The sequence below is a fragment of the Meriones unguiculatus genome, chromosome 20, assembly GCF_030254825.1.
Source record: "Meriones unguiculatus strain TT.TT164.6M chromosome 20, Bangor_MerUng_6.1, whole genome shotgun sequence".
In the NCBI taxonomy this organism is placed as follows: Eukaryota; Metazoa; Chordata; class Mammalia; order Rodentia; family Muridae; genus Meriones; species Meriones unguiculatus.
In genome coordinates this window covers 62182206-62208889 of record NC_083367.1, presented here as the reverse complement: position 1 = coordinate 62208889, position 26684 = coordinate 62182206, and the positions used below count along the sequence as shown (strand labels likewise).

The following is a 26684-nucleotide window of genomic DNA, read 5'->3' as shown; positions in this document are numbered from 1 at the left end:
TATATGTCTAATATCCACTTATGAGTGAGTATATACCCTGTGTCTTTCTGCTTCTGGGATACCTCACTCTGGATGATTTTTTTTCCAGTTCCTACCATTTACCTGCAAATTTCATGATTTCCTTGTTTTTTATTGCTGATATCTTGTACAAAATTCTAACTTCAACAGAAAAACTATTAATGTTAATTCAGATTTTGGAGGGCTTGTTTTCCCATCCCTCTCAGGGCTAGTTGTTTTCCTCTTAGGTGTAAACACAGAAACTTGCATGGACTGAGCTGTAACACTGTGTGTGCATTTGTGTGGGAAAGGTGAGATCGCTTGGGGAGAGAGGCTAGAGTTAGGCCTTTGATTTGGCTTGTAGAAATAAGTAGGCAGGGAGAACCTCAGTTTTCCTCTCACTTAAGTTGTAGTCAGTCTAAGTTTCGTCAACTTGGATTTAAGCCGCTGTCTTATCCCTGTTGATGTGGGAGTTAGAACGGGGAGAAGCTTTTCCAGTGGTGTGAGCCCTGATGCTGCTCAGGCAGTTAGCTCTGTGAGCTGTGGGCAGTCCATCCTTCCCTCCCATCCTTGTGGTGTTCTTCTAGGGAGGGGCCCTCAAACCACAGTCTCTAGTGGAAGTGACCTTGCATGTCTGCCCTGGGGAGAACAGAAGCATCCTAGTGAGTTAGGCGAAGGGCAGCCATGGGAGAGGCCTTGACATTTGGCTTGGACCAGGACTACAGTCCAGCTGAGACACTTAAAGCTAAGCAGCTAGACTATGTCAGCAGCCCATCTCTTTGGCCTGTGAATCCTTCGGAAACTGCCAGGGTCCTTGGAATAACCCAGTGGGAGTGCTTCAGCTAGGGGCTGGCAGGTTGCCTGTCAGGAAACAGTTCTGAAGTGAGCACATCAGATAATCACTGTGAACTGGCTGTCTGGGCAAAGGGTCTTTCCTTAAAGTGGCCCTGAAGCTTCTGGTAAAGATTAAACTGAGTTATGTATGGCATTTGGCAGAGTGCCTGGCAGATGGCCAGTTCTCACTGTTTAATGACAGTAATTACACTGTCCTAATAAAAATCATTCTTTATGTGTAACCAACTACAGAGCTGATTAAAAACACAGACATAAAGTCTGTTTATTGGTTTTAACCATTGACTTAATTTTGGGCTAGCCTAGATCTGCCTCTTCTACCCATGTGAATGGACCACGTTTCTCAGTCTCCATCCTGTGAGGACCACCCATGCAGCTTTTGCTGTATCCTTATTCAGTACTATTTATTCTTTAAACATAATTTTCCGAAGGGAATTACATTTGTTTATAAGGGGAATTGAAGCTTGCTGTGATAGTAAGTAGAAAGCTGTAATAGTGAGGAGCCTAGACACATTGGAGTATGCCCCCTGATGCCCTTTGCATCGTGACGGGCTGCACTCTGGTCCGTAAGACTGCCTCAGAGCTGCTGAGGATTCCAAGTTGCCTCTGCACTCAGCTTCTAGAGGGGGAGGGGTAATCCTGGGAGGATGGGGAAAAAGAGTGTGGTGTTTGGATAGGAATTCAGCACACCCTCTGTGATAGCTGCCCAAACTCTGTGTAGAGCACTGGCCGATGGACTAGAAGCTCTGGTAAATGCTGTAATACACATTTCCAGTCATTACCCATACTTCCTAATTATAATTTTTATTGGGACACAACAGCATCAGTATTTTAACATTAAATTTGGGATTCTGATGCACACCTCACTTCACTTTCCTTGCCTATTTAGACATTTCTGTACAACCATAATTATCAGTCAGTTGCACTTAAATGAATTTCTTAATTTTGTAATTAATTTTTTTCTTAGACTCTGTAGAGTTACTAGCCTTGAACTTGGAGTATGACTGATACAGGTAGAGGAGAGTGACTTTACCTTTCCCAGCAAGTATCATTTGTAAACGGTTTTATGGTTAGGGCTGGTACTAGTAGGAAGTGGTGTCCTCTTCCCCTTTTCCATTCTGGGATTGTGTCTGGTTTGAACCTGTGCAGGTTCAAAGGGTCAAATGTTGCTACAGACCCTTTAAGCTCTTATATGCACCAGTCCTGTTGTGTCTGGAAGACAGTTTCCTGGAAGTCATTTACTACCTTTGCCTCCTAACACTCTTTTCAATATTATTATAATCATATATATTTCAGAAAGCTTCTACAGTAGTAGCTTTCTGTAATGGTGTTCCCTCCTCTATCCTGACCTCCCATCCCCTCTCCAAACTGTTATTTACAAACAGATGAAAAGTTTTTAAAGAAAGAAAGACAAGAGAAAAAGGACCACACCCTCCAGTTTTCTTCCATAAAAGGGATCTGTTTTGCTACTAAATCGTACATGATAGGCAAATGGAAGGTAGGGGAGAGAGCTTCACACAGGTGAGCCCCTGTGGTTGCTAGTGAAGCAGATTTTAGTTTGCTGCAGGGCTCTGAATGAAGATAAAATTCATGGGATTTGCAGAATCCCAGCTGTTTTGAACTCACCCAGTTGTACTTCACGGAGGCACCACTGCGGTTTACGTTGTGTGTCACAGCAGAACTATTTAATCCTGGGTCTTTGAAGCTGTGTCTTGTTTTCTTTCTACACATTTTTCACTTAAAGACTACAAATCCCTTGGACTGAGTTCAAGACATACTTTTCTTTACTAGATCCTAGTGTAAAGTGAATAGCATTTAACAGGGTTTTGTGTTAGAGAGGAGCGTTGTTTTCTGTGGCTGTCAGAAGTTAGTACCAGAAAGACACTTCACATGTGTAGGTTTTAAGCACAAATAAGGCATATATTTCAGGATGACTCCTGTGGGCCTTGTACTGCTCTTCAGTCCCAAATGCTTGGAATCCATGTAACCATTTGCAGCAGTCAGCCAGCCGCATTAGCTCATCTCACGTGCACTTTGCAGAGCGAGGCTTGGGAGGCTTGTGGTTGCTTAACTGAAGTGATGCAAGCTCGTTTGAACTTAACACTAGTGTTTATTTTCCTTGATTTTGTGTCCACATTTAAAAAAAAAAAAAAAACAAAAACAAGAGGTTTGCTCGATACCTTCGTCTGTTAAGTATCACTTCTAAGCAAAGGCTCCTAAAATGATGAGTAGTTTTTCTTAGATTGCTTTAAATTCAGTCCTCGCTTCCTACTATTTGTTTATTATATGTATCATAAATTACGTCTAATAAAATAGTTTTCTTCATAACTCTCTGAGGGCAGTTCTTGAAGTCTGTTGGATCTATTTGAACATTCCAGCTCTCATTTCTTTGCAGATTTTCCTGTGCTTTGGACTCTGGCAACACGAACGACCAGACTGATGTAGACTGCTGCACCTCCTGCCATTCTCCCCCTCACTCTCATTCCACTTGGATGCTTTTTGTTGCTGTATATAAAGTCTGCTCACCCTTTCTTCTGCCACGTCTAGGCTGCCCTGTCTAGGCTGCTCTGTCTAGCCTACCCTGTCTAGTCTGCTATGTCTAATCTATTATTTCCAAAGTGTTTTGGGCTCAGGTTTTTTATCTTTACTTTGTGTCACTCAGTCCTGGTCTGCTCCCCTTGGCTTTCCTTTTGTGTCACTGTTTGTCTTATGAACTTTGATAGGATAGCAGAAATCATGGATTTTCTTTATTGGGTGCTAGACTGTTTTACTCCTTTAACTAATGTTAGACATTGTTCTGACCTGTAGTTAAGTTGCTGAGTTACGTGGGTAGAGTGTGAACTGCTAACATTTCCCACTAGGGTGAGTACTGCCTTGACCAAGATAAGTAACCTGGAAGGAGTAAGTGTGCAGCTTCACCATGCTGGAGCATGGCCTCTGAACTCCGTGTTAGTTATGCGTGCTGAGCAGTGGCTGGCAGCCTCACGGGATGGCTTTCCTAATACCTTTCCTGTGCTGTGTAACGAGGAGAAAGGGTGTTTCACCTTACTAAGATACGCTGTTCACAACTGTTTACCCACACTGAAGTGTGGTTCTTCAGCCTTCGCTGTTAGACTAATTAAATGCATCTGGGATTTTAGCCGTTGTTTATTGTGACCATGTGAAGGATACCAGCTAAAACCAATGGCTTTTGTTTCTAATTGGTGGTAGAATTGAAAATGAGATTATCAACTTCTATAGAATTATTTCAAGAGTTCATTGTTTATTTGGTGAATGCAAGTGAATTTTTCCATGTGTAGAGAACACTCCAGAACTAATTTGTTTTCTCAAGTTAAAGTATCCAAGAAGTTCTTTTCATCGGTTTGTAGCACAAGGCTCATAGCCACGATGTGTTGATTGAATGAGGGCATTTGTTTTTTGTACAAATGGCCTCTTTTTGTCTTTTCTATCAAGACTACTGGAAGATGGAGCTTAACACGAGATTTGATATCACTTGTCCCCTTCCGAAAACCCTGTTCAGCTTTCAAGTCACATACCTGAGTTTTTTGACCCTCACAGCGCTGCTGTGGAGAAACGCAGCTGCTTGCATTCGACAGAATCCTTCATTACATCAGCCTGTTTGATAATTATTATATCTTTTGTAAGCCATAGTTCAGTTTTCTGGAAGGTTTCAGAGCGAAGACCTCACACATTATAAATTATTTCCTTCCTGCTTCAGAAAGATGATCGCTGCTTCACCTGCTGGGAGGTGGGGGTGGCATTGTGATCTCATCCTGCTCTCCATCCTCCCACCACAGAGGGCATGTTCTGAAGAGGTTTTATTATTTCGCTGCACTTCTCTGTTCATCCTGTTATTCCTGCCGTCTGGATTTGATACATTATTAATTGATCAAATGCCCATGCTATGACTTTCTTGTGATTTCCACCCCAGTGTGTGGAAGAAAGCATTGTGGGAAAGCCCTGGCTGTAAGCAGTGTACTTAGTAGCACTGTCGATGTGACAGTAAGTAAAATGCAGTCTCTTCTGAGTGGTCAGTGAAAGCATGTCAGCAGCGAACTCAGTAGAAACAACCCTGCAATGCTGTTATACATGTGGAAGAATTTAACAGATAATGAAATGGCTTCTGGCCCTCTACCCTGCTGTGGGATTCTCTTCTAGAGTGTGAATGTGCACCTAGAACTCACTGTCTCTGCATCTGGTGAATGAGCACAGCAAAGCTGAGGCCTGGAGTCATCATTAAGTGACCGACGCCTTGGCTTGAATCCTCAGAGGGACAGAGTCTGCGGTTTATCTTTATCTTATGAAGATACAAGGGCAAGGTTTTAAATAGTCACTTCTAAGTCCCACATAGCTATGTAGCAGCACAGCCAGCATTTGAGCGTAAGTCCATCCACAGGTCCACAAGTCCCACACTAATAGTGATTCCAGAACTAATTAAAATATTTTTATTACTTCTTCAAGAGAACATACTCGTCCTTCCCCCACTGTCTCCTACGTCTACCTCCCCATTTCATACCCACCCAAACTTTGTGTGCACATTTCTTAAAAGCCCACCAAGTATCGTTAGTGCAGCCTGTGTCTTTTCAGGGGTGGGACCGCCTACTGGAGTCTGGGAGACCCACCAGGGTCCCACCCTGACAGAAAACCGTGGCTCCCTCTTTCAGCAGGTTTCAGTTATCAATAGCTCCTCAGCTGGACTTGGTGTCCACCTCCCCTCCTCATGCTGGGATCTCTGGTTTGAGCTTGTACAGGTCTTGTGTATGTCTCTGTCACAACTGCTCTGAGTTCATATGTGCGACTGTCCTGCTAGGCTGGAAAACACTATTTCTTGTAGTCACCCACCACCTCTGGCTCTTTCTTTCTTTCTGTTCCCTCTTCCAATAAGATACTGAGACTTGAAAGGAGGAAGGTTATGATATAGATGTCTCATTTAGGGCTGAGCACTCCACAGTCACTTTGTACCTTGGCCAGTTGTGGGGTCAGTGTTAATCACAATCTACTGCAAAATGGATCTTCTCTGTAAGATCATTAATGATGGGTATTGATGCACTACTAGATGGATGTAATGAGAGATCATTATGAGTTGGTTTAATACCATGTCCTGTTAGCAAAATAATTATAGTGGATTCTTCCCTTGGGGTTATGATATGTCTACCCATAGGTTATTGACCTCCATAACTGTGCCAGGTATGTGTTCTATCTTGTGGAGTAGGCCTTAAATCCAACCAGAAAGTGGTTGGTTGCTCCCATGGCATTTGTACCACGATTGCACCAGCAGGCATATCTTACCAGTCTTGTCATTATTGATGGTTACTTTTCTCCAGTAGAATATATATATATATATATATATACACACATACAGCACTAGGGATGAAGCTTCTAGGTCAATTCCAGCTTGATAATCTTTGTTCTATGACTCAAGTATATGGTGACTTCAGCAGTAGGGTCTTAGCATCACGTTTTGAAAGGTAACCAAGAGTAGTGGCAATATGGGACCTCACTGGCCAACAACTCTGATAGAAATAATCTATACCTGACATTGGGTTTTTTATTTGTTATCTGGTAGGGGCATTGTTGCCTTATACAGGGTGTCTTCATTTAAGTTCTTTTTATGTTGTAAATGTTTATGTTTTAGGATGCTTCTGCAGTAGTAGTTTTTCATATGACTTTTCTTTAGTGGTAATTATTCCTCCTAGTGTTCCCTCTTCTATCCTGACCTCCCCCTCCCCTCCCCACTTAACCCTCCCTGTTACGTTGTTCTCTTCCCTCTTTTATGTCACTGTGATCTTTCTCCCCTTCGTAGATTCCCTCCTCTCCTTGGTTGCTTACTAATTCCTCTGTGGGGATTCCAGTTGATATACACATATTTAAATTTTCAGTATTTAAATATTCAAAGCCAACATCCATTGATGGGAGAAAAATGTTTTCTTTATGGGTCTGGCTTATTTCACTCAGTGATGTTTTTGTAGTTGGGATTGAACCCAGAACCTCGTGCATATTAGGCAATCTCTGTACCATTGAGCTGTGGTGCTCTCCCAGAACCACTGCTATTGACCACTGAGGTGTGGAGAAAAAAATTACTTTGGCATATGTAGCCATGACCTCTACCCACCCAAATCAGCTATTTTACAGTGAATACAGAAGTGGAAATAAAAATTTTCAAGTTAATACGTAAGTTATACTATTTATTGTATTACTCTGTGAGACTTAAATGATAAAAATAGTTAGTCTAATGACTAGGTAGGTGCCTTAGAAACTTATTTCTAAATTAGACTATAGCTCAGGGCATAACTGTGTGTACACATTGGGGAGTGTGGAGGTGTCTTCATGAAAGACCTAGAGTGGTCTGGTAAAAGTACAGTGGCTTAAAAAAAATCAGTTTTAAAGCTGGGTGGTGGTGCCCAACTCCTTTAATCTCAGCACTTGGGAGGCAGAGGCAGGTGGATCTCTGTGAGTTCAAGACCAACCTGCTCTATAGAGAGAGTTCTAGAACAGCTAGGGCTCCACAGAAAAACCCTGTCTCAAAACATAAAACAACAACAACAAAAGAAAAAAACACAGTTTTAATTTGCTGATGAAATGAATTGATTTATTTTTATCTTTTAAAAAGTTTTTAATCATTCATACACAATGTGTTTTTGACATTTTCATGCACATATGTACTATGTTTGGATCACATTCACATCCGTTCCCCTAACTCCTCCCACTCCTATTAGTTTCCTTTTTCACACAGCCCCTCTTTTGCTTTTGTGTCTTTGTGTGTGTGTGTCCCAGTGAGTTTCATTAGGATTACTTATGGATTACTTACGGGAGCATGGGCACCTTACCAGCTGTTACACCACTGAAGAAAATGTCTTGTTTGGCCCCATCAACCATCCGTTGTACAAAGCCTCGGGGAATGAAGGACCCCCATGAGCCCTGCCCCTTCTATAATAGTGTGTAAGTGTCTTAAAGTGTGTGTGTACAAATGTAGGTGTTACAGGGTCAGTCACTTGACATGGTCTCAAAAGTCAAGTAAGAGACTTAATATAAGACTTGAGGCTCCTTCAGGAACGTGAGGCAGATCTCACTCTGTAGTCCTGGCTCACCTGCTGCCTCAGCTCCCAACATGTTAGTACTACAGGTGTTCACCTCTGCATCCGTGGCAACAGCTGGTTTCCACTGAGCACTTCCTGTGTGCTAAGCACCTTGTTTGTTACATTAGGAACCTCTGTTTGGGTGCTTATGGTTTATCTTATCCCCAGTTAGGTATACAAATGACATGAAGCATTGATTTGTTTGTTTAGTTGAATAGAAACCATGCAAAGAACACAATGAGAAAGAGAATAATCTTTACTAGTGAAAGCCTCGCTGTACCTGTCTATATCACAAACACTGTGTTCCTCTCATCACAGGCTCTCTGCTCTTGCAGGGACATGCCTTGGAATGCTGTCTGTTACAAATGATGCGACGTCTGCTGCATGTCTGTAGTATATGTGCCCAGGGATGAAGGTACTGATCTATAGTAGCCTTTCCATCACCCGAGTGCCCTACTCCATGAAGGTAGTGAAAGAAAAATAAGGCATGTCAGAAATGACTGCAGAACAGCATTGGAGTAGGTCTTTATGTGAAACCCAAGCTGGCCTTAAACCTAGAGATCTGCCTGGCTCTGCCTCCCAGAGCAGGGATTCAAGATGTTAACCAGCAGAGGCTGGAGAGATGGCTCAGTGGTTAGGAGCACTGTCTGCTCTTCCAAAGGATCCAGGTTCAGTTCCCAGCACCCACATGGGAGCTTACAACTGTCTGTTACCCTGATTCTAAGGGATCTGACACCTTCACACTAATGCACGTAAAATAATGCACACCTGGCTAATCAGTGTAATTCTGTAGTCTCTCTGTCTGTGTCTGTCTGTCTGTCTCTCTGTGTGCTCCTGCTAGCATGTGAAGGTATGCGTGTGCACATGCACACCTACTAGCATGTGAGGTTGTATGTTCATGTGTGTATATTTGTACTTCAGCATTCGAGGTGTGTGTGCCTGTATGTCTGTGTGTACTTGCTAGCATGTGAGGGTGTTCATGTGTGTATGTGTGTGTGTACTTCTGTTAGCATGTGAGAGTGTGTGTGCATGTTTGTGCATGTACACCTGCAAGCATGTGAGGGTGTATGTGCAGGTATGTGTCTGTGCACCTGCTAGTATGTGAAGGTGTGTGTGTATGTTCGTGCATCTGCTAACAATGTGAGGGCGTGGGCATGTGTGTGCATGTGTGTGCACCTGCTAGCATGTGAACATATTTTTAGAGACAGAGTTGACACGATATCTTCCTTGGTTGCTTTTCACTGTGTTTTTTTAAACTGGAGCTCACTGAACCTGGAGCTCACCATTTCTGTAGACCACCTGGCCAGTGAGCACCCCGTGTCTCACCTGCCTCTTCCGTGCTGGGCCTTCCGGCGTATGCCACCATGCCAGGCTTTTCCCATGGTGCTGGGGCTTTGAACCTGGGTCCCCATGCTTGTGTAACACCTTATCTGCTGAGCGGCTCCTCAACCCCAAAGTCCTGGTTCTCAGACATCTCTGTTTGCACGTTGCTAGTTTAAGAATGATGATTTCACTTATCTTGAGTGCCCTCTTCCTTGTGACTTTGGATTAGCATTGATTTTATATTGTGACATAGTTACCAAGAAGAGACCATACCGGATACAGTTTTAGGTCATGTAAAGTGTATTTTATAAACGGTGTTCATAATGAGATGGGCTGTGGTGACCTACATATGGGAAAGCCTTAGTTATTGTTTCTCCCATTTTTTGGTTTTAGAATTAATTTGCTCTTACCTTATTTAACTGCATTTTATTGTGCGAATTTTGCAGAAAAGGAACTTTATAAAAATAGTGATATTGTTTGAGAATTGCCTGGCTAGAAAATGATAATAGGTATCGTTTTCAGAAAGCAAGTCACAGAAGCATTGCATCTTTTAGGGAAGAGATTTGTAGTTTATCCCTTCATCCCCATCTTATTTGAGGCTTAAAGCTTTTTAAAAAACAAAAACAAAAACAAAAACAATGGTATCTTTATTCTTTGAGAATTTCATACAGCATTTTTGATGTATTGAAGCATGTATAGCAAGACAAACTGTCATAACCCTTTTTCGGTGGCTCAGTGGTAGGTGGATATATGGCGTTTTCTGGACGCCACACTGTGCCAGCATGCTGCCTTGCGTGGGTCATGGGAAACGCTGTCTGCTGCTGTTCAGTCTGTGCCCGTCAGGAAGAGTTGGGCGAGGCCCTGGAATCCAGGGCGGGACTGTGCTTGCCCCCATCAGCATGCTTGCCAGAGCTGGTTGGAAGGTCTGTTTTTAGCTCTGTCTGATTTGTAACTTCCAGTCTTTTGCTGTTTTCTCTTTAATTTGTAGTTTTAGTTTGAAAGAGCTCTGAAGGCAGCAGAAGCAGCACAGCACGCTGGTTATGCTCCCATTGCACTGACAGTGTCCAGTTAGTGTGGCCACAGCCTGTGTCATTGCTCTCTTGAAGTGGAAGGTGCTTGTGACCTTCCACAGGTGGAAACCAAAGGATTGCAATGCTGAAGGAGGCACAGCCGGAGAAGTTTGCAGCGTTCCCATGGAAAGCTTTGAATGTAGTTCCTGTGTCACTAACAGGCTCTTTCTTTGTGACCTTCCACAGGCAGGAGTGCATGTTGGGAGAGACTTGCAAGAGTCTGGAGTCTGATCCAGAGGACTTTTCTGATGAAACAAATACAGAAAATCTCTACGGCACCTCACCTCCGAGCACACCTCGACAGATGAAACGCCTGTCAACCAAGCACCAGAGGAATAGTGTAGGGAGGCCGACCAGCCGAGCAAATTTGAAAGGTGAGCCGTGACTTGAAAGACGCACATGGAAGGGCAGGCAGGTGTGGTCCATCACCTTTGTGTGACTGTAGTAGTGACTGACAAGGCTTTGACAGTGTTAGTGACTTTTTTTGTTTAAAATTTTATCTCAGTAGGGTTTGAATTAGTGCCACTAGCTGTGTTACTAGCAGAAGGGCAGGTGATTCTCCAGTGCAGGAAACTTTGTCCTGAGCTGTGGTTAAAGTCAGTGATAGGAGCCTCTGAGGCTGTGAAAGAGGCTACAACCCTGAGATGGCAGGGTACCACACCCATGGCCCCAGTCACTCTTTTTAGTTCTTGCCTAGGATTTCTAAGTTCTTCTCTTCAGCAGTGGTATATTGGGGATTTTCGAGTAGATAGCCAAGCCACAGTTTCCTGAATTCTGGACCCAGCAGAGGCCTCTGTCTTCTGCCAGTGACTTGGTATGTAGGGAGGGCTCTTGCTTGCTAAGCCGCTGCTAGATGGTACCCTGTATCTGAGAGCCACGGAGGGCACCTCTTGTCTCCTTTCCTCTTTGTGCAGGCTCTCGGAGCCCAGCTATGTCCTGTCCCTGGAAGCTGACAACACGGCTCTTTGTGCTTCTTACCACCCCAGTCACTGAAGCCTCCGGGTTTTAGAGTTTTCTGGTAAAGCCAGCAAACCACTTCTTTTGAGTTGGACCCCATAGCTTCTTGAAACCTATCTTGTTACCTAAGATCTGAGTCCATTTTCATCTTGGCAAAGGGTTTCACCCATTGAGCTCTTGCTCATACTTCTCTCCCTTTTCTTAGCCAGCTCTTTCTTTTCTTTGGCCAGTTCTCATCTGTGCACATTTCTTCACTGCACTTTCTCTTGTGATTGTAGTTTGGCTCACTCACTCAACATTCTCACTGCAGGGGTTGGGGATTTAGCTCAGGGCTAGAGCGCTTGCTGAGCCCTGGGTTTGTTCCTCAGCTCTGGGGAAAAAAAAAAAAAAGACAAAACATTCTCACTGGAGTCCTTCTAAACAGGGGTGGGGTGGGGCACAAGTAAATGAGTTTTACTGCTCTCTTTGAGTGATTTTGTAATTTTTTTATTGTTTGTATGTATATTAGTGTTTTGCTTGCATGTTTGTGTATCACGTATGTGCAGTGCCCAGGCCAAAAGAGGGTTCTGATCCCTTGGAACTAGAGTTATAGACAGGTGAGTGCTGGAATTAAATGTGGGACCCACCCCCCTTTGTAGCGCATTGATTTTTTTTTTTTTACAAATAATTTATTTAAAACTATCTTTTAAAATGTGTATTTATAGTAGAAATATTTGTTGTAGCTACAGTTTAGAAATTAAAACTTTACGTTAAAGTTTGTGACCTTGAATGTCAGTCTGTCCATTTTCTCAAAGAAGTCTCTCAAATGCCCACTGGAGTTTCTTACCTACTCAGAGGTGTCAGAAGTGGCATGAGCTGAGTCTGGTGGTCAGTCTTCTTTGGTTGGTGGTGTAAAGCGGCCCAGCATCTGGACTATGTCCTCCTTTCATTGCCTGTTGGACCATGCTTTTCGGCACAGGAGGTGAGAGCGTCAGCGCCCCATTTTACAGCCTGGGAAACCGAGGCTTGAGGATTTATAGCAGAAGGCCAGATTTTGCCTCTGTTGCTCATGGAATCAGATTGGACTTCATCTCCAGATGTGTGACAGAGAGTAACCAAAGGCACCAGTTGGGTTTACAGTCTGTCATTCCCCCACCCCCACTCTTGTCTTTCTGCCATATAGAGAGAGGATGGAAAAGGAAAATTGTCTCTTTTCCTTCTCAACCACTTTATTTTATTTCATAAACTTGTGAGGTTTTAGGGATGGAAGGGATCTTAGTCATTTACATGTCTGCTGTTTTCAAATGAAGCAGCTAATCCTCTTGGGCCTTTAGTTATTTCACAGCTGAACATGGGACTCCTTAGACTTTCTCTTTCTTACTGCATGGGATTACATGTTGGTTGTGAAGCTTAGAAATAGAAAAATCACTGACACTACTTAAAAAATGATCTCTGTGTGCGTGAGCCTGCTGTGCCTGCTCATGTGATCATACAGCGTGTTCACTGTTAACAGGTGTCTTCTGTGCTTAGTGTTTTATGAGCTGCTTGTGTCTCAGCGTGGCCTCTGTGTTTGCAGTGTCTTCTGTAGTTTGTCTCTTCATAGGTACTGAGTCTCTGGGTTTCTATTTCACCTATTCTTGTGTGTGTGTTAGAAAGTAGCTCCACACGTGCCATCCTGTGAACTATTTGTTGTCAAAACTTTTGTTCATAAGTGGTGAGAACAGATGTTCTGAGGCACCCATCTGGGCCAAGTGGGCCCTCTTAAGACTGTGGTGTTTGTACTGTGACAGTAGTGGCCCTCAGAGCTCAGCTGTATGGTGTGCTGCATAAGAGTCCAGACACAGGTGCCAGATTGCATGGGTTCCAATCTGGCTTGTGGACCAGCTGCGTTAGCAGCCACTGGGTGTCATTCTATATCTGTAAAGTTTATGTTTTTGCAGTGTGCTGAGGCTGTGTGATAACTGTCATTATTACTTCTTATGAATTGACAGTCCCAGTTTCAGGACACCAAAACTTACACTGGCTGTTTGTGGTCACATGGCTACTTTGTCCTGCATCTTTCTTCCTTGCCGTGTGTCCTCACTCTTGCTTCTGTAGTTATTGCTATGTAGTCTTCCTTTTTCTTCCCTTCATCTTTCCTTTCTTCTTCCTTTCTGCCTGTTCTGTCCTTGTTTCTGCTTCTCTCTTTGACTGAATCAGAATCTGAATAACTCCACAGGCACTCCCTGTTGTAGATGATGAGTAAGACACAGTCCCATCTCCTGCAGGAAGTGTACAACTCAGAGGCAGCACGTGAATGTAGGCCAGTGTGGTCGGTGCCTGGAGGTCACCAAGGGTACACACGGGAGGGGTATTGAGAAGCCCTGGTGGAAGACTTGTGGAACAAGTGATATTTGTGCTGTGACCTAACAGCTGAGTCGGGGGACCATGATTTCAGACTAGTGTATGATTCATAATAATGTTTTGGTCCCTCAGTATTTTGAAGAGCTTCTTATAGTTAATCAGATTGGTCAGATTTATTTTCAGAGCTTTCCAAGGAACTGGTGCATCACTCCTGCCTTACAGTGGCTCTGTGAGTCACACTGTTAACTTTAGAACCATAGTCAAAGCTGGACTCACCTTTCGGACAAATAAGTCACTGATGAGGTTTCCATTATTCTGGTCTGTCTGTTGCCCTTTATAAACCGCCTCGAAACTCTGGATGACAGCATATCTCCTCATTGCTCATAATCTGTCATTCAGGTATTGAGGCAAAGTAGGTCATCTGCCCTTGGTGTCTGAAGCCTTAGCTGGAGCAGTTCCATAGGCTTGAAAAATGGCTTGGCTTAGCTAGGGCCCTGGCTCTGAGTCCTTAGCCCCTCTCCTTGTGCCACCTGCCATGTCTCAGATGTTCTAGGTGGCTCCTTTGCTTTTATGCCTGGATTTGAGCTGAGATGGCAAGCCCCGCTGAGGGACGACAGATACTGTTTTCTTCCTATGGGGTCATTTGCATGGCTAGCTTGGATATGTGTAGGGTGTCCTGGTCCCTGAGGAGCTGAACCTCTCACATGGTACCTGGTTTCTTTCAAAACAAGGGTTTCATGAGTCTTGGGTGTAGGTTCTGAGGCTTCTTGAGACTCCACCGTAGACGTCCAGCAGTGTCCTTCCTGCAGCCACATGCTTTGTGAGAGACACTGCCCAGGGCCCCAGTACCCAAAGGTTTGGTTCATTCGCTGCCTGAGGATACTAGCCCCACATGCTTCCCTGTCATGGTTTGGGGGAATCAGCATGCTGTCTTGCTGTCCATCTGTCTTTTGTTTCCTCTGGCATCTTTTCTTCATAAATGCCAAAAATGTGGAGTGTGTGTGAAGCCCTGTGAGGTCAACCCAAGTTCACACAGGACACGTCTCCATCTTTTTGGTGGAAGCCATTGTTATGGCTGTGATGTTTGAAGTGTTACCTTGGGCTCAGAGTGAGGCAGCTCATGCTATAGGTTTGGTTTTAGGGATTCCAAGTTCACAACCTGAAGAAGATCTATAGTACTCTGGTACGTATGTGGAGTTAAAAGGTTGGCTCTCTTTGAAATTGTTTGGTGGGAGTGCGGAGTTCCTGTGTGTTCAGGAGGCATCGGAGGTGAAACACTGGTACTGAGACTAGTGATGTCTGCTTCGTAGAGCTGCGCTTTGACGCGGCCTTTGAACCTGAACCTGTGGTATGGGTGGAAACTGCTGCTGCCACTGCATACTAGGCCAGTCTGCCACTTTGTGTCAGCACGCTTACACTCCCGCTTTCTTAGGGTGACTGCCGCCATTTTCCTAATGGGCTTTCCCTGTATTTCCTCACAGCACTCCTGCTGCGAGAAACACCTGTCTCTGCACACTTGTCATTGTCTGCAGGTAGCATGGAGGTATCTCTGGAAACTAGGTACTCAGTGGGTGTGCTGTGCTGGAAAGCATCTGTATTTACAGTTGGTAGGTGCTGCTCATGCACCTGTCTACCCTAACCCTGCTGTGTTAGGAAGGAGACAGGAATCTAAGCATGAATGTTGACAGTCACAAAAGTTTGGCTGTCTATTTCTTAAACCAGCCCTAAAGAAACAGGTACTTTCTGCAGTTCTGGTTCATATCTTACTAAAATTCTAACTGCTAACGTGTGGTCAAGGTTTACTGTGGGATTCTGCTAGATAAGGTTGAAGTCTGACATTTCTGGAGAGCCTCTGCTCAGCCTAAAATGATGCGCTCCCTTTTCTTAGCAAGATTCTCTCTTTACTTGATTTGGTAACCCCAGATCTTGTAAGGAAAGTCACATAACCCTCAACAAAGATTTCAGGCTAGACCCTTTCCTGATAAGAAAACCCACTCAGCAGGCACCTGAGGATTCTGGAAATACCCCACCCTATGCTAAGGAGATCTTAGTTTTTAGCAATGACCTTCAAGTGTACTTGGAGATTTTTCTCCCACCCACAGGATAATTAAGTATTGTGTTCTCCTTCTTTGGTAGGACTGTGCTACTATGTGTAAATGAGGTTATGTACCACTATATGCAAATCCAGTATCCCTTGCTCTAACAAATCAAACACATTCACCCTGAAAACCCCTCCCACTGCTCAAGGTTTGTAAATCCTTGATTTCACAGGAAATAAAGATGCTGTATGCTACTATCAACTTCCCACCATGCCTGATTGAGATTCGTTATTACTTCTAGGGGATGGAGGACTCCCCTCCTCTCTGGGAGATTTACCACTGAACTCCTGGGGCTTGGCTGCCAAGCAGGTGGGCTGGAGTCTACCCTATGGCCGTGAGTTTCTTGACTGCTGGTTAGTCAGCCACGTGCTGCTGACCACAGTGAGCTGCTGCTGTTCACCATCATGCAGAACTACCTCAGCAGCTGTTGACCTGCATCCCGCTGGGCTTGAGTCTCACTGGACCTGCCTTCTGGTTGGTTTCAGGCATCCGCCCGCATCCTCTGCTGTGCTTAGCACAGCAGCTTAACCAGGGAGCTGTAATGCTTCAGTATCATCGTAGGCTTCTGGAACTCCCAGATTCCCACTGCCTGTGATACTGGTAATCTTATTTAAAAGAGCTTCCTGTAATACCCGATGGAAAACTCATTCCCACCTCCCCAGGTGAGACCGGGAGCCTTGCTCTAAAGCTGTCTAGCCTGGCCTTTCCTGAGAGAACTTGAACCTCATTCCCGTCTGGAAACCTTGTCTTGTGTTTTGGGGGAAATTGTCATATCTTGCCCCTTTCCCTATTTGCTTTCTGTTACACTCTGTAGATCCAAGTGTTAAACCACTGCCCGCATAAATGCACATTTCAAACAGTTGGATAAAACACAAACTGTACTAAATAGTAAGCTCAGCTGATATGTGTGTGTATGCAGTGTGACCTACAAACACTAGTTTTCCATGTCTGCTAAAATGAGGTTATGTCTACACAGAAAAGTAGGATCACACCCCCAAGCCCATGGGACTTTTCATTGTTGAAGTAATTGTCCACATGAAATAGGGTCAGCTCATGTTTTCCTGTTTTGCTTCTTGGTAGATACGACATAGGTCACGATGTAATGTTCACACTGGAGAAGAACATGAACAAATAAAACTACACCTTTCACTGTTTTATTATTTTTCGAATTATAAATGACAAACATTCTGTGACTATTACCAATAATACATGACACATTAGTTTTATAAAGTGTGTGTGTGTGTGTGTGTGTGAGAGAGAGAGAGAGAGAGAAAGAGAGAGAGAAAGAGAGAGAGAGAGGAGAGAGAGAGAGAGAGAGAGAGAGAGGAGAGAGAAATGAGGGTCTCTTGCCGAGCCTGCCATGCACAGATTTAGCTGGGCAAGTGCTGAGGGAGCCTGGGAGATCTTCCTGTCTCTCACTCAGAGTTGGGGTTGCAGGTGCCAGCCGCCGCGCCTCAGCATCTTACACATGCTGGGATCTGAACTCAGGTCCTCATGCTTGCACAGCACATGTTTTACAAGCTGAACCATGTCCCCAGCTCAAGTTTTTTTTTTTTCTTTTTACCTCATAAACCCTACTAACAAAATTGTTTCTGTTTCATAATTTTTATTTTCTGTAACCTAAAACTGTTTATCTGCATGCACATATGAGCTAATGCAAGGGTCGCCTGGGTCGCTGGCTCCTCTTCCCTGTGCCATTCTTAGGTGCTGTAATCGACAGCCTGTTAGTGGTACTTCTGTATTCTGGGCTCTCCGGCTCCTCTCCTCAGCCCATCAACCTCACTTTATTTATTTTTCTACAGCCGCACATAGTTGTGCTAGTTTCAGTAACAAAGTAGAGGATGAATCGATAAAAAATAAAATTTTGTGAAGAAAATCTTGGAAATACGTGTCCTTTCTGCTCTTGAAGCACCACTGAGAAGCTAAACAGAAATGAATGAGGTGTGTGTTCTCTCTTAATGAAGAACACAGGAAAAAGCCAGGAAGTAAAGGTGACTTAAAAGTTGATCATATCTTGTGTTTGAATGAGGGTTGGAAAGCAGTGATAGCTAGAAAGAGTAAGGTGCACTGATTTTTAGATATGTTGTTCTGTAACTCATGTGAACATACCCTGTTCCACCAAGTCTTAAAACACAACTATGATCAGATGCTTGCACTTGACACGTGTTCCTCTACTTTGAACTTTTTACCCATGCAGAGAGCTCTTATGCTTTGCATATTTATAGATTATAAAGAAAAAAATCATTTCTTTCCCTTATGTGTGTAAGGAAACCTATAAATGGAGTGTATTGGTGTGCATAAACCCTCCGCGCCACTATTGATTACCTAACATTCTGATGTCAGAGATGGTCAAGCAGGGATTCTGTGTCCTAGACTCTGACAGGACGTGTGGGATGGGGTTGGTGTTACCGGTCATTGCTGAACTTGGGTGGGGTGGGAAGAAGGGAAGACAGCCCAGGAGAGACTCAGTCTCCAGATCAGAACTTTGGAGACATTAACATTCCTACAGTGAGGCAAGCGATAAAGGAGTGCTTTCAGGGAGTGGCCTCAGAGGCTGCTGTGCCCAGGAGGCCCTGGGATGAGGAGCTGAGGCACAGCTGGCTAGTGCTGTTAAAATGCAAATAAAAGGCAGATTTGTATGTGGTCAAAAGTTTGATATCAAATCAGTAGAGTCTTCACACTGTCTTGAAGGAACTATGCAGACTTTTTGCATTGACTTTGAGTGACTTCCTATGCTACTGTGGTAGACTAGGTGAATTATAATGACTCAGTCTGTGTGTCTTCAGGTGTGTTCATGTTCAGTTTCAAATGTTAATGCTCATTCATTTATGACAGAAGAAACCAACAGATGAAATCAGCAGTTTTGCTTATCAGCTGTTTTTCTGCTTTTTATGAAAATAATCTTGAGGTATCTTTAGCATTGCTGGATTTTTGCATATGGGTGGGCACATTTGTATGTTTAGATGTGTGTTCTTGTGTGTGTCAGTGCATGTGGAGGGCAGAGGTCAACACTGGATTCTTGATTGTTGTGCAGCTTCTTTTCTGCAGCTGGGTCTTTTGGTAAACCTGGAGCTCATGGCACTAACTGGTCTCAGAGGCCCCCTTGCCACCACCCGGCAGCACCGAGCTAACAGGTGGCCATCATACCCACCTGACTTTGCCGTGGTGCTAGGGATCCACTCCTCAGCCCAGTGCCTCAGCATTCTGATGTCAGGTCACCATACTTTAAGACAAAAGCAGGCATTGGCTGTTCTCTTGAACACAGTCTCTGTCATACTTCCCAGTGCCATTTCCCTTTCTTAAAGTTGATGGGGGTCACATCAGATTAAGGTGTTCAGTACATTTTGTAGTGTCAAATTTGATAGTTTGTTCAGCGGTTTTGTGTATAAAAAGAATACAAGTATAGCAAAAAAAAAAAAAAAAAAGAATGCAATCATTAAGAAAATCACAAAGTGTTGTCCTTTGATTATTTTCAAGCTTCATCTTCTGGAACTTCTCTTCTTCACAGTGATAGTCCGAGTGTGAATGCATGTGAGTATCAGTTTGGATTACAACAGTGACCAGCTTCATATTTTAGAGTTTTAAACTGTTCTGTTGCTTTCTTTTTAATAGAAAAAATGAACACACTAAGTCAGTCTTCACATAAAGATTCGGGGAAGGGAGCGGAGACCGTGGAAGAATACAGCTACAAGCAGGAGAAGAAGATCCGAGCGACTCTGAGAACAACCGAGCGAGACCATAAGAAAAGTGCACAGTGCTCCTTTGTGTTGGACTCAGTGGCTGGGTCTCTGCCAAAAAAATCGATTCCAGATGTGGATCTCAATAAGCCTTACCTCAGCCTCGGCTGCAGCAACGCCAAGCTGCCGGTCTCTATGCCCATGCCTATAGCTCGAACCGCACGGCAGACTTCCCGGACTGACTGCCCAGCGGATCGGTTAAAGTTCTTTGAAACACTGCGCCTTTTGCTAAAGCTTACCTCAGTCTCAAAGAAGAAGGACAGGGAGCAGAGGGGACAGGAAAACACAGCTGCTTTCTGGTTCAACCGATCAAACGAACTGATCTGGTTAGAGCTCCAGGCCTGGCACGCAGGCCGCACCATCAATGACCAGGACCTCTTTTTATACACGGCCCGCCAAGCCATCCCAGATATTATCAATGAAATCCTCACATTCAAAGTTAATTATGGGAGCATTGCCTTCGCTAGAAATGGAGCCGGTTTCAATGGTACTTCACTAGAGGGGCAGTGCAGAACCCCTCGTGAGGCAAATGACATGGGCTGTTCAACATACCACGAGCACCTCCAGCGCCAGAGGGTCTCATTTGAGCAGGTGAAGCGGATCATGGAGCTGCTGGAGTACATGGAAGCACTTTACCCATCGTTGCAGGCCCTGCAGAAGGACTATGAGAGATACGCTGCCAAGGACTTTGAGGACAGAGTGCGGGCACTCTGTCTGTGGCTAAACATCACAAAAGACTTAAATCAGAAGTTGAGGATCATGGGCACTGTTCTGGGCATCAAGAACTTATCAGACATTGGCTGGCCAGTGTTTGAAATCCCTTCCCCTCGGCCATCCAAAGGCTACGAGCCAGAAGATGAGGGCGAGGACACGGAAGGAGAGCTGAGAGAGCTAGAGAGCGGAACAGAGGAGAGTGATGAAGAACGAACCCCAAGTCCGAGGGTGCCTGAGATCAGGCCATCCACACACAACATTTTGGACACCCACTCACGGGACTGCTCATCTAGGAAACTTGAGAGGCTTGAGTCCGAGGAGGATTCTGCAGGCTGGGGAGCAGCGGACTGTGGTGCCGAAGCCGGCGTCAGTAGGCACTGTTTGACTTCTATTTATAGACCATTTGTGGACAAGGCCCTGAAGCAGATGGGGCTTAGGAAGTTAATCTTACGACTTCATAAGCTAATGCACGGCTCCTTGCAAAGGGCTCGTGTAGCCCTGGCGAAGAGCGACCGTCCAGTGGAGGTAGGTTTCAGCGGGCGCTGCACCATGATATCACGTCTCCAGTCCCACCTGCTGCATGTAGGACTGACATACGGACTTGAATATTGTTAGCATTTCAAGGCAAAAATGGTAGATGTAAGTTGAATGAAGAGCAAGGTGGCATGTGGAAGGAACACACATAAGTCATAGAAATCCCAGCTGGAGAAGGGTGAAGGGGGTGTAAAGTGGGGAGATGGTCCTAGGTGACCACATGCTGCAGATGAGTCAGTAATACGTCAGTGTCACACACAGGGATTTCAAAGTGGACATGGCGTTCAGAGTCACAGATAAGCCACTCGCTCCCTCGCTCACTCACTGACCTGGTCCTGAGGCCTTGCACATGCTTGGCAGGTGCTCCACCGCTAACCACATCTCTGGCTCTGTGGATTCTTTGAAGAGGCTCGTTCTGGGCTGGGCTGTGGCTGAGTGGTCAGGTGCTTGGCTCACATGTCAAGCCCCTGGGGTCACTCTCCACCTCTAGCATGGCAAGACAACAAAACCAAAACAGTAAAGAGCCTCAAACCAGATGTGGAAACAGCTGAGCACCCTGCTGAGTAGCAAGCCCAGCTTTGGCTACCGGATTTTCAAAAGGTGCAAGCCGTAAAAAACTAAACATTTCCAGAGGAGAATAGCATGGACTGTAGTCCTGGCTGCCATGTTTGTGCAGACAGAAATTGGTTGTTAGTGAATGAACCTTCCACTTTGGGAAAGGTTCTAAGAGGAAGCAGGTTGTGATTTGATTTTGAAAGTGTGACACTTTGAAAGTTCCTACTGTTCAGGGTAGTAAAATAAGGAAGGGGCATATTGTGGGCACTGATCTAGAGAGTCCAAAATAGTCAGTAGGTTTTCTCTTTTGAGTTTTCACATTCATATGATATCGACAGCAAATTTCTCAATCCTGTGAGATTCCAAATTCCTGGGTTAGTTGGTGATTCCAATGTTATTAGCCATGTATGTATATATTTACCATCTTAATTCTTTTAAGCTTCAGTTTATTGTATAATATGGCTTGGTTTTGGAGTCAGAAATGGTAGAAGCTATTCCATAGGCAGAAGATACCTGAACCAGGTTTTGCAAGCTGCATGTCTGCATGCTCAAGGTCAGATCACGAGCCTTAGAGGATGCCAAGTATCAAGTAAACAACAAATGAAGTAGTTTTCTTTTTCACACAGGAATCGCTATACCAAGATCTCATTATGCAGGTTTCGCAAATCAAAAGTGTAGATGTAGAATAAGGACTTGTTGCAGATTTCACATGGCAAATTCTGTACTTTAGGAATTTATCCAGAGGCTGATTTTCATTAGGACACGTGTAGCAAGACAGGGCTGCTTCTTCGTCTTCGTCGTTGTCTTATTATTATTTCATTTTTATTGTGAAGCTTTAGTTTTGAGGTGATATGATTGGTAAAGGCTGTTAATGAGAATTACCTTCAGACTGCTTTCCTTTCCAAGAGCAGAGTTAGAAAAGTTTTTTTGTTGGGGTCATACTCAGTGAGAGGGTGGGTCATAGTTCAAACGGGAGCCCTGCTGCAAAGACTAGCCGCGCTGGCAGGTGAGGGGGCCGTGAACTTCCAGTTAACTTGGTGTGAAGGTAAGAGTTTGTTTTTATTCCCACCTCAAGCACAGTGTCTGTAAGCGAAGGGATGCATGCATGTGTGTGTATACGTGTGTGTGCGTGCATGCGCAGGCACCTACTCATCCTGCGCTTATTTTGTCTCAGTCATGTTACTAAGTATTTCAGGAAGAGAGCCACAGTTGTTTTTAAGGCTCAAGGGCAGTTTTATTAGAGTTTCAAAGAACAGCTTCAGGGCTGGCCAGCTGTGAGGCTCAGCAGCTGGAGAAGGAAGATGGGACAAAGAAAAGAGATGTCTACACCACGGGAGTCAAGCTGGCCTGGAGGGCAGCTGCATGGTGGGGAGAGGGCCTTTAGAGAAAGAGTAAGGCTCAGAGTGTGAGGAAAGCAGGCTGGGAAGAGAGAGCAGAGGAAAAGAAAGGTTGCGCTCTGCTGAGCAACCGGAAGTGGATGGCCTGTGGGGCTGCAGCTGTGTGAGCAGCTGCTCAGAGCCCAGTTGTAAGGTCCGGTAGCCAGGCCCAGTGTCTAGAGTGACTGTCCTCACCATTGACTCAGTCTCTTTGAGGCTTCTTTCTGGGAAATGCATGTAATAATGCATTTTGTTTTGATTATTATTATTTGATTATTGTTACATTATTTTTCCCGTCAAAGCTAAGTGTAAATCAGCGTGTTTTTCTTTATTTTTAAAATGTTGTTTTCTCTTTAATCTCTTGCAAATAATGGTATATTTGGAAGCATTTGAGCCTTGCGAACAAAATGGTCTTGTGGTAGTGAGGGCCGAGCCCCAGTCCCTGAGCGAGTGCACCTGCCTGTGTGCTCCTGCTTCACTGTTGAGGCCTCTGGATGGGCGCGTGCGGCAGACAGGCACAGCGCATGGCTCTGCCTTCTGCCTTTGTGGTTCCTAGGCGACACCGCTTAAGGCATTTGATAGAAAAGAAATAGCATTTATTTGTAATACTTGGGTTTTTTCTTATGTATGACTTTATATCTTTATTCTTTATGATTAAATTACTTGTAACTAGTGTTTGTAAGTGGCAATTAATAACCCTTTGGAAGCAAGGTTTACAAACTACTTTCTTCCTAAAGCCTTATTGTATTTATTGTTTAAAAGAAAATTGCAAGTTAGAAATAGAGTCTGCTTGCATTTGTTTTAGTAATTTGAGCAGCCTCTGTGTGAATGGCCTGTTTGAATTCTGTGACTGCTGTGCTCCAGGGCTGCAGACTAGCCTCCCCAGGACACACGCAGACCCGGCATGCTCCACTTAGAGGAGCGGACGTGTCAGACAGAGGTGACTGAAGTCACCCGTTTGTGATCTGAAAGAGTATTCTGTGAGAGCCTCTCGGTCATCCCATGAAACATTTAAGGCTGTGTGATAGACTCATAATGCCAGCAGAATTTTCCCTGAAGCCAATGTAAGAGGGGAAAACACTGAATGAAGCTCCAGAAGGTCCAGTCTTCCACCCAGTGCACCCAGAGCTGCGCTGCTTCCTGGTTTATCTGCTGGTTCACTGCAGCTTTGTGGGCCTTACCTAGATCTTAGGGGCCCTCTGACTTCTTTCGCGTTGCTGTCATCTGAATTCCCACAGTCTGAGTGTCTGATAACCGTCTTAAACAGCAGGCCAGGCTCTTCGAATGTGTACAGCGCTGCCAGTCTCCAGTGCCTACCCTTCTGTAGATACTGTCTGTGAGTACAGTGATCCCTGGCCCTTCCCATCAGGGACTGAGCATGGCTGCTGCGGTATCCCTGCTTCTGGGCTGTCTCCGGGATGTCTTCTGTGTATGCATGTGCCTGTAATTACCTTCCATCTACCCATAGCAGGAGTGATGTCCTTGCTGTGTTGCTAGTGGGATACCACCTCTTGGCCCCCATTATTTTAGCTCTTTTTTTCCCCTTCCCTGGTGAGAGCTTGTCTAGTGTTCCTATGCTCTTTTACCCTATGAGGACTAAACCTGGGCCATGTAGAGTTCATGCATTTCCCTTTGCTATTGTCCTTGCCTAGTTAGTGCACTTTCCCAGCACTCCTCCATGAGGTTACATTAATTTTCATGTAGTATATAAATTACTAACACTATGTGGCTGCTTTTGCCATCTTAACACAGAGACTGAGAAAGTGCTGAGTTACTGTCTTACTTTTGTAGATTAGAAATTATCACGTAATTTTATGTTTAATTCCCAATAAAATACAGCTTGCCTTGACAGTTAAGCACTATGCAGTCATCCCTGTAACACAGGAAACCCTCAGGAGGCTGTTTCGCATGGACACAGCATCCGAGACAAGGCTGCTGCTTAGTCTCACCAGGTGGCAGACAGTGTCGTTGCTCCAGTTTACCCCTGAGGAAACTGGCTCAGAGAGGAGGTAGCCCCCAAGTCACAGTGTTGTGTATTGTTCGGGGGAGTCCAAGCTATTAGACTTAAAAATAGGCCAGTGGTTTCCAGGCTTGCCTACACATCAGCATTACCTGAGGAGCCTTAAAAAATGCACGTATCTGTGCTGGGGTAGCAAGGTAGACTCTTCTGATGTGGAATGCAGGACTGACATTATGAAAAAAGAATCTGTGGTCCATGCAAGTGGCCGGGCTAGTGCGGTGCAGGTCTGAGTCAGCCACACGAAGCACCAAGGAGGCTGTGTAAGCCTGCCGCCGCCGCCGTGCAGTGCGGCATGTGTTACCGTGAGGCTGCCGTGGGTGGCTGCCGGGGGTAACTCGTCTATCTGTTCCAGTCACTGCTTTTCTGATTTCATAAGTAAAGTTGCAAGAACTGTGATTGAGTGACAGCCTTGGAAGCACAGCCTTGCTCGTTTGCCTAGAGGTTTTCTGTTTTAAAACAGATTTAGGCGAGGGAAGCTGTGCCGCATGGTTTTGACAGCTGTGAGCCAGCTGGATCAGACCTGATAGTAAGCTCGGAATTGGACAGAAGTCCCAGGGAGAGCTGGATCCCATGGTGACAGCAGAGCAACAGCACTGTCGGGGACAGAGCCAGTAGCAGCCACCGGCTGACCGGTGGCCTGTGCCTGAGGAGGGTCAAGTGACTTGGTCAGGGAGCACACACTGTAAGCAGCAGCGCCAGGACATGAGCCCACAAGTCTGGCTAAGCCCTGCCTGAGCTTGGCAATGCTCTGCTGCGTCTTCGAGTTAGCATTTTCTCTCACGTGTACACACAAAATAGACTTTTTAACTTAGTGGCTAATATTTTAATGAGGACGAGTTGATCTAAGAGTCTGTATTGGGGGTTTCTCTTAGAATTCCAGGGCTCATTCTCACCCAAGAACTGCTGGCTGAGGCTGACCAGCCACCGCAGGGCTAGTTCACCTCAGCTCTTCCCGCATTCACCCACTTGGTGTGTCTGCTGCCCACTTGGCTCCATGGAATTTTCAGTTTATGATGGCATCCGTAAGTAGCACAGTAACAAGTGTGAGAACTAGGGAGTTAGTCTAGGTCATAGAAGGTTGGGGGTCAGACATTTCATGGTGCTGCTGTTGGAGGAGCTGGAGAAGAATCCATGGGGGCTTGTTGGGAGTGTTCACCATTAACTTACTAGTCAAAAATTGGCTCAGCATCCCTGTAAGAAGATAGATGCTGACCTGAATATTGTCTGATCCTAATTAACTGGAGATAGAGAGTCCTTTTCTCAGAACTGGTGCTGCCAGGGATCTCAGTGTGCAGTGGTGGATGTGACTGCGTCTAAGCACAGACCAGAAAGACATGTACATTGTGAGAAACATGCTCCCTGAGGTAGCCACAGAATCCCAGAGGTTGGCACTTGGGCCTCCTCTTGAGGAAAGTGAGTCATTTGTCAGGGACTGACCGGTGCAGAATCACAGAGCGTGATTGTAAGATCTTACACTGATGCCCAGGTTGATGTGGTCAAAGTCTATGTGGATACCGGGCTTTGGGGCTAAGAGGGCATGGTCTCTCCAGGTCCTCTTGTTCTGAGTGCTCTGAGTGTCAGCTGGAAGGGTAAGATAAGCATGAGAACAAAGCCCCATGGGGCTGATGTGACGTCAGTGGGTAAGATGTTAGGGTCAGGAGAAACTTGAAAACCAGTGTGTTTGACAGTGGCTAGGATGCATAGACGGGAGACATGCTCACGAAGAAGAGCCCACAGAACTCAGGTATGGCAAGGTGTCTGTGGACAGGCACTGTTTGAGAGCCACCCGATGCACAAGAAACACAGGGACAGGGAGCCATCTTGAAGATGGTAATTGACATGAATCATCCATCCAGGCAGCAGCAGTCAAGGTTCTTTGTTAAGTTGTTATTGAGCTCTTGAAAGTTGTAGCTGTGGACCTTCAACACAGATCTGCCTTAAGCTGCCTTTGCCTGCATTTGCTCCAAAGCAATGGGATGGGAGACATAGCAAATGGTTTATAAGTACCTTTTCCGCAGTTTGCTCTACTCAACCTGTATAAGATGGACAGTG

At 45.0% G+C, this 26684-nt stretch overlaps 1 protein-coding gene across 3 annotated transcripts in view; it reads left to right on the top strand.

The window, feature by feature from the left end:
• The window catches only part of Map3k4 (mitogen-activated protein kinase kinase kinase 4), a 92981-nt gene that overhangs the window by 26329 nt on the left and 39968 nt on the right, over nt 1-26684 (top strand). For 2 of the 3 annotated variants that reach the window (XM_021647740.2, XM_021647741.2), the window contains exons 2-3: nt 10505-10692; nt 19309-20672. In XM_021647740.2, coding sequence (XP_021503415.1) covers nt 10505-10692; nt 19309-20672 — 1552 coding nt within the window. Of the gene's footprint in view, nt 1-10504; nt 10693-19173; nt 19228-19308; nt 20673-26684 lie in introns of those variants that run through there. The other variant, XM_060373515.1, reaches the window with a different exon arrangement.